Consider the following 20180-nt stretch of genomic DNA (forward strand, 5'->3'; position numbering starts at 1 on the left):
TGTGGGTCTCTTGTTATTTAAATATCACAATTAGGCACAACAAGAGAAAACTGGTTTGACCTTCTATTATTTGATCCAGGTTTTCTTAATGGCAGCTTTTCAGGGACCAGCTAAGGGAGTTTGAGCACGTTGGTGGTTTAAAGGTCACTTTCATTACTCAAACACACGAGCAACGGCTTCTTCTTTCTGCAGGTTAACCATTTGTTCCTCATAGCGCCATCTATATGGATTTATTTAAAGATAACTGTACCAGTGCGTTATACTCATTTAGATATAGAAGAATTGTGCTTAAAATAGTAGTGTTTCAGGCTGATTTATTGAATATTTCTGCAAAAACAGTAATAATCCCTCCCTTCTCTTCCACTTGCTGCTCCCTGAATTCCCAGGCTGTGCACTCAGCTCACTGCACTGTAGGACAGGAACCAATCAGCAGCTAGCAGGACCTGATAGGGAACTGAAGCCTGTCAGTGCTTGTGTGACTGCAGGGCTGTAACTGGCTGTCCCCCACCCCTCATTTGAAACAGGGACCATAACAGATCTATGGGGACCATATAATGACCATATATTATTTATTAATGACTGCAAGATTGGGGGGAGGGTGGTTAACATTTCCTATATGTCTCCTAATAGATGGTCATACACAGGCCAATAAAAGCTGCTACTGTATATTGAACCCTCCACAGCAGGCATGTAACAAATTGACCCTGGTATGAGGCACTATGCACAGCTGCTGTGGCCCCAGAAATAGGGGAGCCTGGAGCTCAGAAAGTACTTTCTACTCCCCTTTCTCATCCCGGCTTGTAGTAAATACGTTGCACAGAGACTCAGCTGAGGTGGATTTGCCTTTATTGAGTGCAGTAGTCAAGAGGAGGCTGTAACATGCAATTACAGGATGAGCAGCCTCCCTTGCAGCCCACCCCCAACATTGCACAAACAGAAAAAACACAGACACTTCCCCTCCAGTGTTGCAACCCACCCCCAGCTCCACCACTGTAACCCAGAGACACATCATGCTTCAGTGTTGACTCTTCATCTTGACATACAAAAGGCTCCTTTATGGAAGACCCATCCTTCAGTATGGAATATCGGCAGCGCTGACAGTGAGTACTGATTTTTGCTTCCATCCTTCAGTATGACCTGCCCTGGCCTTCACTCACCACCATAGAATATCTTCCTATATATGGACAATCCATTGTACTGTTCATCACGACCTCTTGGACACCCACCTGACCCCTGAAGACCAGCATTAGGCAACAGGAGAATTTATACACCGTCCTATCACCACATCCAATCAATTGCTCCAACAACTTATCAAAGGACTTCAGTTGGATGGTGTATACAGTCTTTAGCTGGCAGTGCATTCCAATCATAAACTAGAAGTAATAAAGTTACAAAAAAGACACAAAAACATTGCATAAACGCAGTGCCTACGTGCAAATCTCGAGCACCGATGCATCTCCTGTATAGAAAACAACATTCCCCAAATATACAAAACAAGAAGTCACAAAACATTGGGGAAACGTGCAAATAGTGAATGTGTCAAGTGTGTGCATAGTCCATAGTGAGTTGCTTGTGCATAGCTGTGTGTGTGTTAGGGCCACGGGGCCCCATATGTGCATCCCTTCAGCCGTCTTCCCTCTCCAGCACAAATGGATTTCAGATTTGGGTAACCAGGTGACTGTTGTGTATTAAATAGGAATGCAGCTAAAACCCTCGGAAAACATCTTTTGAGCTATTCTCATACATAGATACGTGCCAGTTGGGCAATCACATTCCGGTGACTGGTGGCACAAATCAATTAATAATACACACAAGTATTGAAGTGCAAAAAGTACAGATAACAACAAAATAGATGTAGGGGATATTTTAGTGACAGATCAACATGAACAAGTGACTGGGGATCTGTTTAATCAAAGGAATAGTCGGTAAATTGGGTCACAAGGGGCAGCTGCCATAAGAAGCTTCTTTAAGGTGCGAGTGCGACACCATGCTGTGCCACGGGAATGTGTGAGCCTTTTTGGGAGATGTTAAGCCCAAGTGAATGAATTTAAAGACTAGCCAGTTAAGGACAAATCCCACTCTTCTGGATACAAAATGAGCATTTTGGAAAGGGCAGAGCTCTCAGGCTGATCGGGCATTGCCCAGGAACCTGATTATTGATTACAACTAATTGTAAACAAAGGTAGAGATTTTTGAGTTTTGCACACCCACCTGTCTGACAGTAGGGGGCGTACCTGTGCATATTGTATAAACTTCATATTGGAATGGTGGAATGTTACTACAAAGCTCTGTTACCGTCGCAGACTACAGGAAAGAGGTTGGGGAATTAAGCTGGCCATAGACGCAAAGATCCGATCGTTCAAATCCGCGAACAATCAGACTTCCCCATCTCCCGACCTGCCACTAACCATTCAGATCAAATAAAGTGGTAAAAGAACAGATTAGACAATGTTCTGCCCCTGACAGCAATCGTACGAAAGTTATGTCCAACAAAAGCTGAATTTGAAAGGGGCTAAAAAATGGTGCCTTGCCCCATATTAGTTTGTGCGCTATGTTTGCTATGGAGGCAGTAATGCATTGCAACCAATCAGCTTGTAGAATTTGCTTAAATCTGATTGGTTGCAATTGGTTATTAAACATGGGGCAAACACCTGTTACTCTTCCCTTTTATGATCTGTAGGGCAGGGACAGGCAAACTTCAGGGCTCCAGCTCCCCCTACATGCCCTGCTCATCATGCTGGGAGTTGCAGAAGGTATCCTATAGCTATGGCTATCTCCCAGTTGAAAACTTACAGGGGGTAAGACAGACTCTAAATACCACAATTAACTTGTGATGGCAAAATACAAGTCCCCCTGAGCCCCCTGTATAAGAAGCCTATCAGGGCTCAGCCTGTAGAAGTAAGTGCAAGGTGCACGAGGAATATATGGCGCATGGTTGTTGGTAGACTGGTTATTAAGGAGGATACAGTATACAAGATTCAGCCCTGAGGACTGGCTCCATCTAAGGGCCCCCAGCGTGTGGCCCCAGCTGTTAGGCTATAACTCCCAGGGCGGATGCTGGGACTTCACTGGTACTCCAATAACAGAGGGAAGGAAGGATAGCCATCAAGCCAGCAGCACATATAACATGGCTGTACAGTTAATAGTAAGCCCAGATTACCCATGATAGGCTTGTTAAGCAGCGAGGATCCCAGGGAGAGAGAGGAATATTGTGGAGACAAGATCAGTTGCATCGCCTGAGATGTCCATGTAAAAATACAAAATGGCCTCCAAGGATCAGAATAGAAAAGCATGTTGGTGTCGTGTATGAAAGGTGAAAGGAGGATTGAATAGCCATATTTGGTCTCTGGCCTGAGCTCAAGGTGATGAGCCAAAATTCTAGATATTTTATGTTTTCAGTGAAATTGTCACTTTTGCCCCTTCCTGTTTCCTATTGGTTGTTCCTTAGCTCCTTTCTCCAATCCGGAGGTGTTGTTCAGTCGGCATACGTGGATCCTGGAAGCTCATTGGTTAGCGTGTGCCATTGCTCAGTTCTCTTATTGGGGGAAGAGAGACAGTCCATCCATTGCTTTAAACACTCGCCCTTGGAGCTCATCCCGAAGGTCACACCCCCTGTGGGGCAAAAGGCAGGTAAGGAATAATGGCATTGGCTGTATAAATGCAATTTAACAACTTCTATTGAAAGTTAATATATTATCCATGCCCCTCCCCCAATGGCTCAGCTGGCAGGCACAAGTGCCATTTTCTCAGAGGACCAGTCATGTTGGGTCAGTGCTCTGGAGATTAGACGTGTGATTGTACCGCCTCCCTCTGTTATCCTGGATATTAAACACAAATTCACCCGGGGGCAGTCTATGTAAATGGGGAGTCATCCCAAATCAGCGCCTTCACATGGCTGCAGGGGGCATCCTATACAATGATTGTGATTGTTTCTTTGGGGCACTTGCAGAAATGGAACATTTGCCCCTAGCGTGCCATGTTAAAAAGTGCTTTACATTGTAGGGCCCCAGTTGGTCACAGGGACCTCTACTAATGGCTGGTCTGATTGCTCTGAACTGGGGAGTAAGGGTAACTGAGCTGACATGATACTTAGTGCATTTGTGTTACAAGAATGGCAGAAATTCACTTCACCTATAAAGTCATTGGATTTCCCCAGGTCATAGTCCCACACCGTGACTTCCAGGCTTCTCTTCTGCAGCTCCAATTGACTGATGTTATAGAAGAACTCCTGGCCAATTAGAAAGGTGCATTCTTTATTTCCCCTTTTGCACAACACCCACAAAGAGTAATAAGTCTTCATCATAAAACCCCCCAGTGTTTCTGCACACCTGTAGCAATGCCGCCATATTGCCTTTGCTCTCTAGGATATAATGATATAACAACACACCACTATTTGCTTTGTTCTCCTCCACAGCCCACATTTGTAAGGCATTATATGCCCTGTTGTGAACCCTGCTATTCCTAACTGGACTAGCCTACTGGGGTGCTGGGAACAACCCCCATGGGCTCCCACCCTAGTAGACCTCTCTGCTGCTCTCTCACCTCATTAAACTCTGGATTCAGAGTCTTCTTCTTGACAACTGTTTTGTGCTTGGATTTCTTCTCAACATCTGGCTTTAGATACCTGCAAAGCATTAGATACAGAGTCAGGCCTGGAACCAAAGAGTGTGCAAGGTCAAAGCCCAGGGCAAGGTGGCTACTTGATATGTCCCCAGATATCTCGATTTGCACCGTTTCCTTGGAGGATTCTGTACCCATAACAATAAGGGACAGGGATGAGGGAATCATTACTAATATTAAGTCCAACTACTGGCCATTGGGAGTTGCTCAGATACAACTATGAGCAAGAGCTATGAGCAGTCACTCCTTGCTTTTCCACCCCACCCCTACAGGCAGCCAATCCCTGGAGACCCTGTTTATTTCTGTGTTTATCTGCTTTCCCCAGGGATCCAGGATGAACCTCATGATATTGTCCTCTCTTGTCTCTGCATGAGACACAAACAGGTCAGCTCTCCCTGAGGGACAGGAGACTGCTGAGCAGGAACACATTCATTTATCTACATGTGAGCTTTCATGTTGCATGTAAGTGACAAATGGCTTTTCGATTGCAGGGATTACATTCATATAAGCACAGACTGATTGGTCACAGTCTTTGAATCCGCTTTATAATGATGTGCTGCTCTTTATATCCATATGCATTTGGAAGCAAAGTGTCTAGTCCCAGCCCAGATACAGGATTAGTACAGGATCTGTAGTAGCTGTTCGATTGGGGGTAAAACAATTTTACTGCTGCTTTATATAGTTCCTTAAGGCTGATATGAACTGTTGCTTCTGTCATCTTGTCCTACTGTGATTATCTAGCTCTAATCCATATACTTTCTCCATCTTGCCCTACTGTCATATCTAGCTCTACCATCTCCATCTAGGCCTACTGTGTCCACCTTGTCCTTCTGTTTCCAATTTGCCCTACTGTCATATTTATTGTAGCTTTACCATCTCCATCTTGCCCTACTGTTGCCCTACTATCTTTATTTTGGCCTACTGTCTCCATCTTGCTCTTCTAGTTTTACCTTGGCCTACTGTCTCCATCATGCCCTACTATCTTTACCTTCTCCTACTGTCTCCATCTTACCTTCTTATCTTTATCTTGGCCTACTGTCTCCATCTTGCCTACTATCTTTACCTTCTCCTACTTTCTCCATCTTGCCCTACCATCTTTATTGTGTCCTACTGTCTCCATCTTGCCCTTATATCTTTACCTTCTCCTACTGTCTCCATCTTGTCCTACTATCTTTATCTTGTCCTACTGTCTCCATCTTGCCCTACTATATTTACCTTGTCCTACTGTCTCCATCTTGCCCTCATATATTTACATTCTCCTACTGCCTCCATCTTGCCCTACTACTTTACCTTCTCCTACTGTCTCCATCTTGCCCTCATATCTTTATCTTGACCTACTGTCTCCATCTTGCCCTACTATCTTTACCTTCTCCTACTGTCTCCACCTTGCCCTACTATCTTTATCTTGTCCTACTGTCTCCATCTTGCACTACTATCTTTATCTTGTCCTACTGTCTCCATCTTGCCCTACTATCTTTACCTTTTCCTACTGTCTCCATCTTGCCCTACTATCTTTACCTTCTCCTACTGTCTCCATCTTGCCCTTATATCTTTATCTTGACCTACTTTCTCCATTTTGCCCTACTATCTTTACCTTCTCCTACTGCATCCATCTTCCCTCATATATTTATCTTGATCTACTGTCTCCATCTTGCCCTACTATCTTTACCTTGTCCTACTGTCTCCATTTTGCCCTACTTACTATCTTTACCTTCTCCTACTGTATCCATCGTGCCCTCATATCTTTATCTTGGACTACTGTGTCCATCTTGCACTACTGTCTCTATTACTTGTATCCAGCTCTCTTTTTAATTCACTTTATCTCTGAGTGTGTGTGAAAACCAGCTTTTCCATATGAAAGAATGCCAATGTTGGACCTAGTATCCCACTGTGTCTGTGTAGTAATTATTATGATTCATATTGTTGTTTTCCTGGAGGTTAACTGTCTATATTAATCTATTACCCTGTGTTTCATATCACATCTAAAGCCTTTCCAGCAAGTGACTATAAACAGCCCTGCACCACAAAAGAATGAATTAACACATCTCCTCCACATTTAGCACATTGTGTACATGTGATTAAGAGGAGGGGAGGGGAGGGTGAGGTTGATGATGTGGAACTGCTGACACTGAAGGGCAAGATAATAAGCACCTAAAACCATACTTAAAACCAGTGAGGTGTTATTGTGTTTCTAGATCCCAAATAACACCTATTGGAAAAGTGCTATCCAACAGTGCACCCCCAGATACTGGAACCCCAAGAGTTTTGCTGGAGAAAAGTAATATGTGATTGGCCAAAAGGATTCCCATTTGTATTCCAGCCAATGGTTAGGGACCTTCTAGATTCACTTATCCTTTTTATCTAAAACCCTAACAGAATTTCTACTACTGGAATTGCTGCAGATACACTGATGGGCTACTCACTCCAGCCTTGTCATTCTGTGTGTGGCTATGGTAATGCCGTATTTGCTGTTCTATGTGCAGAGAGGACATTGGCCCTCCCCTATGTACCAGCCAGGCCCCAAATAACTAACAGGGGAATGACACCAAGACCTCAGTATCCCCATATTACTCACGTTTTCACGTAAGGGTCTGAGAATCCATTTACATCCATGGCGGCGAGATGAGCACACCGCATTATTCCCACCACTAGTCCTCCACGCTCAGTGTTGTATGTGAGTGCAAGAAAGATGCGCCCCCTCTCCTCCAGCTCCCACTCCTGGCAACGCTCCAACTATGGATACAGAACAATGGTTAATACAGGATGCTGGGAGTGCAGAGAAGAGTTGGGATTAGTAGAGGATGCTGGGAGTCCAGAGAAGAGTTGGGATTAGTAGAGGATGCTGGGAGTCCAGAGAAGAGTTGGGATTAATAGAGGATGCTGGGAGTCCAGAGAAGAGTAGAGGATTCTGGGAGTGCAGAGAGGATCTATGATTGGCACAGGATGCTGGGAGTTCAGAGAATAGTTGGGATTAGTACACAATGCCAGGAGTGCAGATATTGTTTGAGATTAGTACAGGATGCTTGAGTGGGAATATAGACATTTTGATTTGTGCCTATTGCAAGAAAATAGCCGGGAGCAGGTTGAATGAATTCAATTTCTCCATAATCCACCCTATCCCTGCTCCCTGTCCCCTCTCCAGTCTCTCATTGCAGCCCCCGCAGGAGGTAAGCAAGCACAGGGAATAAAAATAGGAAAATCCAGAGAAATGTCACATTACAGGGACTGGGGGGAGGTGGGACTGTACCATGGAGGTGCCACAAATGAAGGGGAAAGCGAAGCAGAGAGAAAGAGGCTAATGAGCCGAGGAGGAAAGAGCAGGGGACATAGTCAGACAATGATAGCTCATGAGACAAAGCAGAGCTCATTACGGTATTATTAGATATTAGATTAGAGAGAGATTGGACCCTGCCTCTGGGGCCACATGATCATAGAGCATAGAATAAAAAGTGCTGGAATTATATATATATTAGGGATGCACCTAATCCAGGATTCGGTTTGGGATTTGGCCAGGATTCGGCCTTTTTTTAGCAGTATTCGGATTCGCCGAATCCTTCTGCCAGGCCGAACGGAATTCAAATTCTAATTTGTATATGCAAATTAGGGGGCGGAGGGAAATCGCGTGGTTTTTTGTCACAAAACAAGAAAGTAAAAAATGTTTTCCCCTTTCCACCCATAATTTTCATATGCAAATTAGGGTTCGGATTCGGTTCAGTTCGGTATTTGGCCGCATCTTTCAAGAAGGATTCGGGGGTTATATATATATAAGACACAAAAGCCATGAATATCCTGTAAATTATATCCGTATAAACGGTGAGTTCTGATGTCATCAGTTATAAACGGTGAGTTCTGATGTCATTTCTGTCACATGACTCACTGAAACTTGTGTATTATAATAAATAAAGTACCCCCAGTTGCAAAATATGAGGATATTAGACGTTACCTCGGAGTTCCATGACCTGTATAAAAACACTCGGCCTTCGGCCTCGTGTTTTTATATGGTCATGAAACTCCTCGGTAACTTATAATATCCTTATATTTTACAAGAAGGGGTACTTTATTCACTTTATATATATATATATATGTATATATATATATATATATATATATATATATATATGTATATATATAGTCCCACAGTGCCTGCACTCAAACCCAAGGATGAAGCCAGAGGTGCACGATCCAAATGTAATGCATATATGGAAAGAAGATCACCACTCACTGTAGTTTTGGTGAAAATTGTGTTAATTTATTAATCAAGAATCACATCTTATCCGACGTTTCGGTCCCACATTGAGAAAGGTCCCCATGTGGGACCGAAACGTCGGATAAGATGTGATTCTTGATTAATAAATCAACACAATTTTCACCAAAACTACAGTGAGTGCTGATCTTCTTTCCATATATATATATACACTGTATATTAAGAAGACTGGGATGAGATCTAGCAATATCAATGCACATGTATATATAGTGAATAAAGTACCCCCTCTTGTAAATTATAAGGATATTATAAGTTATCGAGGAGTTTCATGACCATATAAAAACACGAGACCGAAGGTTTTTATAAAGTTCATGGAACTCCGTGGTAACTTCTAATACCCTCATATTTTGCAACATGGGGTACTTTATTTATTATAATACACACGTTTCAGTGAGTCATGTGACAGAAATGACATCAGAACTCACCGTTTATAACTGATGACATCAGAACTCACCATTTATAAGGATATAATTTACAAGATATTCATGGCTTTTGTGTATTATAAATATATCATTTCTAATATTTTTTTATTTGACTGCTCATGGTGTGTGTGTCAGAACACTTCAGTTCATTGTAGTTAAATGCACTTAGCATGACACTTCGATTCATTTGTACTAGAGCCCCACCAAGCTCCCCTGAGCCCATTAATCTATTATCTCCCCAGTACTCACCTAGGAATAGAGCCCCACACTCCCTATTTTCTTACAAATTGTCATGCAGGTGTCAGTGGCCTGAATCTGATAAGATGGTAGAGTTATTCTTCAATATGTTTCCCCTCATCCCCAGAGGCCAATGGAATGGGAGCTCATTACATTGTGTTCAAGGCCCACCCCATGAGAGACCATAATAGAGAAATCAGCTCAAGTGCAGGAAGCACAAGGCCCTGAAGCCATGTATCTTGCAAAGTGGAGCAAGGGGAGGTTTTAGTGGGGTTCAGGAAAAGGGGCCTTGGTTTCACTCCCAAGAGGACTAAGCTATCAAATAGACAGAAAACGATGTTCTCACCTCTTTTAGATAGCAGGATATACCACGGAGAGCTGCTGTCATGGAGGAGGGTGAGGCCAGCTGAGAAAGACAATATCAGCAGAGAGAGAAAAAGAGGGTTAGACAGTTATGGGTGGGTAGAGAAAAACTAAATAGCAGGACATTGCAATTAACTCTAAAAGGACCTATTGTCTTTAGTCATTGTAAACACCCTGTGGTTTAGGTATGGTTTTACTCAATAACCTCTTTATTTGGACTCCTAAGGGATCTTTGATTCGCCCAGGCAGCTGTGTCCCTTTTCTTGGGTCCATTGTAGTTCAAGGTTCGCCCAGTAGGGGGCAGGGTATAAAAGTTTAAAAGGGAGCTCACACATGTGCTCATAGTTCTCTTCCTGGATCCCACCTTGCAGGGAGTTGAGTAGAGGAGTGGGTCTGGACCGTATCAGGCCCAATACACTGCCTCTGATTGTCTCCAATGAGGAGAGTAGTTGGGATTAGCACCTTTACAATGATCAAGCCGCCAGACAGGGACACTAGTGGGTGAGCTCAGGAATGGGGAAAGTGCCAAGGAGCAACATACCCCGTGGGATCCTTAGTGCTGGGGAATATCACCAAGGCAGTTTGCTCTACCCCCTGATAGGGATCTACTGGAAATATCAGAAAGTGTGAATATTTTCTACTGATTACTGTGACTGTACTGGAAGCTTTATACTGCCTGACTGCTGTGAGACATATCCTCTGTTATTGTTTGATAAATAAGTTATTTGGTTGAAACTATTGACCTGGACGGCTGTTATTTCCAAGCACCAGGAGCCACCCAGGATCCGACTGAGGTTAAGGTGCTTAAAGGAGCCACTACACACTGCTGAGAGTTGCAGGGAGTTGCCCACAGCACAAGGGTATCCGGGAAACACTGGCAGCAAGTCACACTACTCACACACTTTTCAGACCCACCCAAAGGTGTGCTCCATCATCTTCTGTACAGTTTAGCCAGGTTATTTTATGATATTGTTGGACCATTCTTCACATTCTTCATATTTACAATTGAGCTGATCCTCAACCACCTGCTGGAACTGTTCTAATCCTTTACTGCCTGCCAGAACCTTCCATCCTGTTAGTTTTAATCTCTAACTACTTGTCAAAACTGTTCTTCCTGTTAGTGCTGATCCCTATATCCTGTTGGAATTGTCCCTCCAGTTAGTTGTAATTCCTAACTTCCTGCTGGAACTGTCCTTCCTGTTAGTTCTAATCAATAACTGCCTGCCAGAACTGTTCCAGCTTTTAGTGCTGACCCCTTACTCTTTGTAGGAACTATATCTCCTGTTAGTGCTGATCCCTATCTGGCAGCTGGAACGGTCCCCTCCTTTTGGTTCTGATCTCTAACCCTTTGCCGGAACTCTCCCTCCTGTTATTGCTGATCCCTAACTGTCTGGCGTAACTGTCCTTCCTGTTAGTTCTAATCAATAATTGCCTGCCAGAACTGTCCCTACTTTTAGTGCTGAGCCCTTACTCTTTGTAGGAACTGTCCATCCTGTTAGTGCTGATCCCAAACTGCCTTCTGGAACTGTCCCTACTGTTGGTGCTGATCTCTAACCCTTTGCCGGAACTCTCCCTCCTGTTAGTGCTGATCCTTAACTAGATGATGGATCTGTCCTTCCTATTGGTGCTGATCTAACTGCCTGCTGGAACTGTCCCTCCTGTTGGTGCTGATCCCTAACTGCCTGCTACAACTGTCCCTCCTGTTTGTGTTGATCCCTAACCTTTTGCTGGAACTGTCCCTCCTGTTTGTGCTGACCCCCCCCCCCCGGTGGATCTGTCACGTTTCTCAGTACTGATCCCCAACATTTGAATATAATTACCCCCCCCATTAGTTCAGATCCCAAACCTCTGGTTAATTCAGATGTATATGTATCTATCAGCTGATCCCTCCATCATTATGTGAATACTACTGGTGTTTGATGGTGCAGATACTCACAGGGATTTGCCTCTCCAGACACAGATTAAAGTGTTTCCTCTCTCCTGGCTTTAAGCGTCGCAATGGAACCCGTGTCTCTCCGATGAACTCATTGTGGCTCAGTTTATCCTCGTCGCATACAGAGATCCTGTAAGGGGATGGAGCAACAATCAGAGAGGTTTTCACCCACATGGCTAGACAATATGGCCAGTACAGCGCAGCCAGGGATTAAGATGGATCATATCTAGGATTCAGATTGGCAGTGCTCATCCATTAACTGATCCCTTTCTCTGGGGTAAATCCCTTCTGGCCAGATCTTACTATGTTTAACATCCCTTTAACTCCTACATTTTATCATCATGTCCTGTATTCTTCCCTACAGATTTCAGAAGCCGAGCAAGATGACAGTATATCAGTAGGTCAGAATAGTGACACTGAGACAAGATGGAGTTGCTGTAGGGCAAAATGTAATATTTGGCCAAATCCTTTGATCCTCTGTCAATCACTTGTAGTTCAATAACCAGTGGAGACCCACAGCTCCAAACGTTGGCCTACTTCCACTAAAGAAAGCTCATGTTTTATGCTCTGACTGTGACATATTTGGTATTCAATCAGTTTTAGGATGTTTACAGTCTAAACTATTAGTTTGAAACTAGGGATTCACACACCTGAGAATCTTCTTTCCCATGTCCTCCTGGGTAATCCCACAATATGTCAGACTCTCGTTCCATGTGGGGTTCAGGCTGTTCCTCACTATTCGAGTCTTTAGCTTGTTGGCCTAGAAGGAAAAGAGTCTGGAATGATCTTGAGATCTGAAGCGGAAAAAAGACTGGATGCCAAGAAAATAGCCCAAGTTGAAGTCTTGAAGCGGAAAAAAGACCTGATGCCACAAAATAGACGAAGATGAAGTTCTGAAGTGGCGAAAAGACCTGAAGCCACCAATGGCTTTTTATGTGAAGTTGGGCATGTAGATATCTCAAGACGACTTTGAGGAATAGTAGCATCATTGCCCCAATAGGCATTCTGAGTGCCATCACTATAAGGAAGATGTTCCCGAAAGGACTGGCAATACAATGGCCAAATGCAAAGGTGCTTAGATGGAGCTCATCTTTAAAGAGATATTGACACCAGAAAACATTTTTAATATCTATCTGGACATTATCTTTGAATGTTATTTATAATTTTGCCATAAAAGTATTTGCCTGATGCTTTTACATTGCCTTTCTTACCCCCATGTTCCTGTATGATATTTTAATATTTTAAAATACAATTTTTAGTGTCAGTGTCACTTTAACACACATCATTTGAATTCAAAGGTGAATGTCCCTATCAGTTATATTCACACTATATATTGTGCCACGTCCTAGAAATAGTGCAGACATCTTATAAAAAGAAATCTGTCAACTGATTTGTGGGGGACTGGCCCCCCAAAAATCCAATAAATGAAGGAAAGAAGTCTTTTGTGTAGACACGACATCAGCATCTCCCATTAATTCCTGCACTTTTATTTTGCACTGGGCAGATATGAAATCTAATGAGTGGAAGATGAAAAGAAAGGGGAGCTGGTGGGGGCAGTGTGTGCTGCAGAGACATGGGAAGAGCACGAGCAGGTTATTAGAGAGAAAGAGACAGGCAGCATATACAGAGGGTATAACAGAGGCTGCTTTATGGGGGCTGATTCATTGCTGTAAGAAGTGGAAGAGGTGGAACGAGCCCTCAGTACAATACAGGAGCCTGGAATTGAGCTGTAATTAAAGGAAAGGAACAATAAACCATATTACTACTGGTTCCCAGAGCTTGTTTGGCTCAGAGATTACAAGGCACAGATAATGGGAACAGGTGGGGGGCTTGGTCTGGATACCCCAGAACAATAGGTGCAGGGCTTATACCCTGTATAAAGTGGAATCAATAGGTGCTGCTTTCAGCCTATGACACATATTCCAATTGGCAATTAGTTCTGACATTTGCACTGTGAGCAATCAGTCCACACTCTATAAACCATGCTCTGATTGGTTACAGTCCAAGCCCTGCTCACTGTCACATGACTAGTGCAGCCAGTGTGTGTGTGTGTGTGTGTGCCAAGTGTGTTGTGGCCAAGAGCCATCGTGAGTCGTGCCCATTAGCACCAAGAGAAGGGTGGCAGGGTGCTTGTATAAGCCCCTCTATGTAGGATATTATCACCTTGCAAGCTCCAGGGAGCAGATGAATCTTCACATACGGATCTGCCAAACCATTGAAATCCATCGGCTTGAGGCCCTGAGAGAGAGACAGTCAGGGAGAGAGACAGGGAGAGAGACAGGGAGAGAGAGGGACAGGGAGAGAGAGAGACAGGGAGAGAGAGAGAGAGAGAGAGAGAGAGAGAGAGAGAGAGAGAGAGAGAGAGACAGGGAGAGGGACAGGGGAGAGAGAGAGACACAAGGAGAGAGAGAGACAGGGAGAGAGAGAGACAAGGAGAGAGAGACAAGGAGAGAGAGACAGGGAGAGAGAGACGGGGAGAGAGAGACGGGGAGAGAGAGACGGAGAGAGAGAGAGAGACGAGAGATGAAATAGACCAGACAACTCTGTCCATCTTAGACATTCCCATTCTTATCATTGGGCTGAATCCAAATATAGTGAACCCCCCCTTCCCCCCGGGTGCAGAACAAAGTGAGTGTAAGCTCAGCTTGGCTGCATTGGGTTAAACAATAGGGTTAATTGTGAGCCAGGAAGGAATAGGCTAAACCTCCAGGCGGCTGATCAGTCTCAGTGTGTGACTCCGGCACATTATTCCTCCTCTCTGGCATTGGCCCTCAGCCTCAGATCTGTGCCACTAACAAGATTAGGGGATATTGTAGATGAGAGGGGAGATTTATGGGTAATACCTGCCGTGGATTTATGTTGTGAGAGCTGCAGATCTATCGGGGATTATAGGGATGAGAGGGAATCCACTTATTCCTGGGCAAGTGCAGAATGTGCCCCCGAGGGCTGTTTGATCAGTGGCAAAGGAAGGCTCTTTAGTTCCAGCAGGACAGAGGGGCACAGAAACACCAATTGCTCTTACAGTATAGGGACCCCTCCTGTGCTGATGGTGAGACCTCCTTTCCCCCAGGAGAGTTAGTCACAAATAGGGGGTACAAAGATCACCTACCTTGGCTCTCAGGATGCAGCACTGCAGGCGACATTGTTCTGGCTCGTACAACAAGTCAAATTCAAGAGTTCCCAGCGCCGCTGAAACAGAGAAACCCCTTTTAGGAACCAATTAATCTCTTTCATATTTACCTTGACCCCCACCAGGTCTTCACTCGTGGGGTCACACATCCCCATTCTCTTTACAGAGATATTACAGCTCTGCTCACCCATCAGAGAGGAGACTTTATCCACATTCCCCGGGTGATTTATAGTCCCATTAGCAGCCACAGACTCTCAGTAGAGTAGAGGACTCAGTAGAGAGCACCCCCAGCACTGGATGGATGGGGGGTACCTATATAGACTTTCTGAACGGGACACTATTATATGGGAGAATGAAGCCAGAGGAGTAACTATATGCCACTGGGCCCCACAGCAAAATCAATTTAAGGCCCACTAAACACTAGAGTCAATGAGTCACTGAGACAACTTATTAGTCTGATACCTGTACCTCCTGGGCCCCCCTACAGTCACATGGTCTCATTCCTAAATAATTATACAGGGATCCGTTATCTGGAAACCTGCTATCCAGAACGATCTGAAGTACGGAAAGGCCATGGACTCCATTTTATCCAAATTATACCAATATTTAAAAATGATTTCCCTTTTCTGTGTAATAATAAAACAGTAACTTGTACTTGATCCCAACTAAGATATAATTAATCCTTATTGGAACCAAAACCAGCCTATTGGGTCTATTTCACATTTACATGATTTTCTAGTAGAATTAAGGTATGAAGATCCAAATTACAGAAAGACCCTGTATCTGGAAATCCTCAGGTCCCAGGCATTCTGGATAAAAGGTACCATACCTGTACAGGTATGGGACCTGTTATCCAGAATGCTCGGGACCTGGGGTCTTCCCGGATAATGTATCTTTCCGTAATTTGGGTCTTCATGCCTTAAGTCTACTAGAAATTCATTTAAACATGAAATAAAGCCAATAGGCTGGTTTTGCCTCCAATAAGGATTAATTATATCTTAGTTGGGATCAAGTACAAGCTACTGTTTTATTATTACAGAGAAAAAGGAAATCATTTTTAAAAATTTGGATTATTTGGATAAAATGGAGTTTATGGAGACTATGGAGCCATTCCGTAATTCGGAGCTTTCTGGATATCGGGTTTCCGGAAAAGGGATCCTATACCTGTATAAGAATCTAGCCATGTTATGTGCTGCAGGGAGGGAGGTTTAATTGGTTGATACAGGCCCTATTAGTATCTACAGGTTATATGAAGAGAGGAAGCAGTATGGCAGCATGTGTGCATAGTAATAAATATACATGTTGTATTGCACATGTAGAAAAAGATAAAAGGGGAAGCAAACCTCTGCATATGATATTTGAATGGTTGAAATAAGTTGCTTCTTTTTGTATTGTTACCCCCCAAGGCTGATGTTATTTGATGTCAGAGCAATTGGCACGTCAGTATCAGGATGTGCAAATACACATTATTTTGCCTCCCCACTGCTTACTATTTTCCCTGAACCCCCAGGGGTTCCACCTCTATGGCCTCATTATGTGACACATTCAGGCCCCCGAGGAAACTGGAACTAAACAAATACCGGGCACAGGCCTTGTCTTAATATACACTCTTATTCTTCTCCTTATTATTAGAGGGGAATCACTGCCATTTTAGGGCTCACTACAGAGACACTTATACCAACAGCACCCCAAGTGCCGTCACTACATGCAATAGATTTACCTGAGAATGAACCAGTTTTCATATTGTTCTGGGGGAAATTCAAGCAGCGATGCAGCTCTCGGCCCTCCAGGGAACTGCCACTAACTGCTGCTCCTCTTTATACTGACTGAGTGCGACATGAAAGGAAACCCACTACTAAATGCAGTTACTATTTACTTCATTCATCTCAGTGATCTTAACAACTGACACAGGGGTCCCGGCATCCCCTCTGTGCCTTCCCACTGCCCATACAATTCTACTCAGCCAAGTATGTACATGTAGGCCTATACTGACATAGCTGCACCCTGTATTTTATATAAACTACAACTGGCCAACCTTTAGCGCTTTCACTACACTCACACTACACTCTCAGTCACCCCCTTACAGTCCAGACACCATTGTATTATACAGTATACTGGTTATTAGCCCACCATCTCTCCCTACTATACCTACTCTCACCCAGTCCCTTCCCAGAGACTATTATCCACTGTTACTATAGGCACCATCTCTCCCTACTATACCTGCTATCCCACAGTCACACTCCCTTCCCAGAGACTATTATCCACTGTTACTATAGACAACATCTCTCCCTACTATACCTGCTATCCCACAGTCACACTCCCTTCCCAGAGACTATTATCCCACTGTTACTATAGGCACCATCTCTCCCTACTATACCTGCTATCCCACAGTCACACTCCCTTCCCAGAGACTATTATCCATTGTTACTATAGACACCATCTCTCCCTACTATACCTGCTATCCCACAGTCACACTCCCTTCCCAGAGACTATTATCCACTGTTACTATAGACACCATCTCTCCCTACTATACCTGCTATCCCACAGTCACACTCCCTTCCCAGAGACTATTATCCACTGTTACTATAGGCACCATCTCTCCCTACTATACCTGCTATCCCACAGTCACACTCCCTTCCCAGAGACTATTATCCACTGTTACTATAGACACCATCTCTCCCTACTATACCTGCTATCCCACAGTCACACTCCCTTCCCAGAGACTATTATCCACTGTTACTATAGACACCATCTCTCCCTACTATACCTGCTATCCCACAGTCACACTCCCTTCCCAGAGACTATTATCCCACTGTTACTATAGGCACCATCTCTCCCTACTATACCTGCTATCCCACAGTCACACTCCCTTCCCAGAGACTATTATCCATTGTTACTATAGACACCATCTCTCCCTACTATACCTGCTATCCCACAGTCACACTCCCTTCCCAGAGACTATTATCCACTGTTACTATAGACACCATCTCTCCCTACTATACCTGCTATCCCACAGTCACACTCCCTTCCCAGAGACTATTATCCCACTGTTACTATAGGCACCATCTCTCCCTACTATACCTGCTATCCCACAGTCACACTCCCTTCCCAGAGACTATTATCCATTGTTACTATAGACACCATCTCTCCCTACTATACCTGCTATCCCACAGTCACACTCCCTTCCCAGAGACTATTATCCACTGTTACTATAGGCACCATCTCTCCCTACTATACCTGTTATCCCACAGTCACACTCCCTTCCCAGAGACTATTATCCACTGTTACTATAGGCACCATCTCTCCCTACTATACCTGCTATCCCACAGTCACACTCCCTTCCCAGAGACTATTATCCACTGTTACTATAGACACATCTCTCCCTACTATACCTGCTATCCCACAGTCACACTCCCTTCCCAGAGACTATTATCCCACTGTTACTATAGGCACCATCTCTCCCTACTATACCTGCTATCCCACAGTCACACTCCCTTCCCAGAGACTATTATCCACTGTTACTATAGACACATCTCTCCCTACTATACCTGCTATCCCACAGTCACACTCCCTTCCCAGAGACTATTATCCACTGTTACTATAGGTACCATCTCTCCCTACTATACCTGCTATCCCACAGTCACACTCCCTTCCCAGAGACTATTATCCACTGTTACTATAGACACCATCTCTCCCTACTATACCTGCTATCCCACAGTCACACTCCCTTCCCAGAGACTATTATCCACTGTTACTATAGGCACCATCTCTCCCTACTATACCTGCTATCCCACAGTCACACTCCCTTCCCAGAGACTATTATCCACTGTTACTATAGACACCATCTCTCCCTCCTATACCTGCTATCCCACAGTCACACTCCCTTCCCAGAGACTATTATCCACTGTTACTATAGGTACCATCTCTCCCTACTATACCTGCTATCCCACAGTCACACTCCCTTCCCAGAGACTATTATCCACTGTTACTATAGGCACCATCTCTCCCTACTATACCTGCTATCCCACAGTCACACTCCCTTCCCAGAGACTATTCTCCACTGTTACTATAGACACCATCTCTCCCTCCTATACCTGCTATCCCACAGTCACACTCCCTTCCCAGAGACTATTATCCACTGTTACTATAGGTACCATCTCTCCCTACTATACCTGCTATCCCAGTCACACTCCCATCCCAGAGACTATTATCCACTGTTACTATAGGTACCATCTCTCCCTACTATACCTGCTATCCCACAGTCACACTCCCTTCCCAGAGACTATTATCCCACTGTTACTATAGGCACCATCTCTCCCTACTATACCTGCTATCCCACAGTCACACTTCCTTCCCAGAGACTATTATCCCACTGTTACTATAGGCACCATCTCTCCCTACTATACCTGCTATCCCACAGTCACACTCCCTTCCCAGAGACTATTATCCACTGTTACTATAGACACCATCTCTCCCTACTATACCTGCTATCCCACAGTCACACTCCCTTCCCAGAGACTATTATCCACTGTTACTATAGACACTATCTCTCCCTACTATACCTGCTATCCCACAGTCACACTCCCTTCCCAGAGACTATTATCCACTGTTACTATAGACACTATCTCTCCCTACTATACCTGCTATCCCACAGTTACACTCCCATCCCAGAGACTATTATCCACTGTTACTATAGGCACCATCTCTCCCTACTATACCTGCTATCCCACAGTCACACTCCCTTCCCAGAGACTATTATCCACTGTTACTATAGACACCATCTCTCCCTACTATACCTGCTATCCCACAGTCACACTCCCTTCCCAGAGACTATTATCCACTGTTACTATAGGCACCATCTCTCCCTACTATACCTGCTATCCCACAGTCACACTCCCTTCCCAGAGACTATTATCCACTGTTACTATAGACACATCTCTCCCTACTATACCTGCTATCCCACAGTTACACTCCCATCCCAGAGACTATTATCCACTGTTACTATAGGCACCATCTCTCCCTACTATACCTGCTATCCCACAGTCACACTCCCTTCCCAGAGACTATTATCCCACTGTTACTATAGGCACCATCTCTCCCTACTATACCTGCTATCCCACAGTCACACTCCCTTCCCAGAGACTATTATCCACTGTTACTATAGACACCATCTCTCCCTACTATACCTGCTATCCCACAGTCACACTTCCT

The 20180-nt window shown here is 44.3% G+C and overlaps 1 protein-coding gene across 3 annotated transcripts in view; it reads right to left on the reverse strand.

Moving 5' to 3' along the window:
- Nucleotides 1–829: 829 nt before the first annotated feature.
- doc2a.S (double C2 domain alpha S homeolog) overlaps nt 830–20180 on the reverse strand; it is a 29383-nt gene continuing 10032 nt past the window's right edge. For 2 of the 3 annotated variants that reach the window (XM_041578454.1, XM_018240777.2), the window contains exons 3-11: nt 14949–15028; nt 14003–14077; nt 12490–12599; nt 11843–11969; nt 9890–9949; nt 7196–7353; nt 4543–4624; nt 4132–4228; nt 830–3612 (exon numbers count right to left, since the gene is read on the reverse strand). In XM_041578454.1, coding sequence (XP_041434388.1) covers nt 3476–3612; nt 4132–4228; nt 4543–4624; nt 7196–7353; nt 9890–9949; nt 11843–11969; nt 12490–12599; nt 14003–14077; nt 14949–15028 — 926 coding nt within the window. In that variant the 3' untranslated portion in view covers nt 830–3475. Of the gene's footprint in view, nt 3613–4131; nt 4229–4542; nt 4625–7195; nt 7354–9889; nt 9950–11842; nt 11970–12489; nt 12600–14002; nt 14078–14948; nt 15029–16689; nt 16907–20180 lie in introns of those variants that run through there. The other variant, XM_041578455.1, reaches the window with a different exon arrangement.

Source organism: Xenopus laevis, chromosome 9_10S, assembly GCF_017654675.1.
Source record: "Xenopus laevis strain J_2021 chromosome 9_10S, Xenopus_laevis_v10.1, whole genome shotgun sequence".
In the NCBI taxonomy this organism is placed as follows: domain Eukaryota; kingdom Metazoa; phylum Chordata; class Amphibia; order Anura; family Pipidae; genus Xenopus; species Xenopus laevis.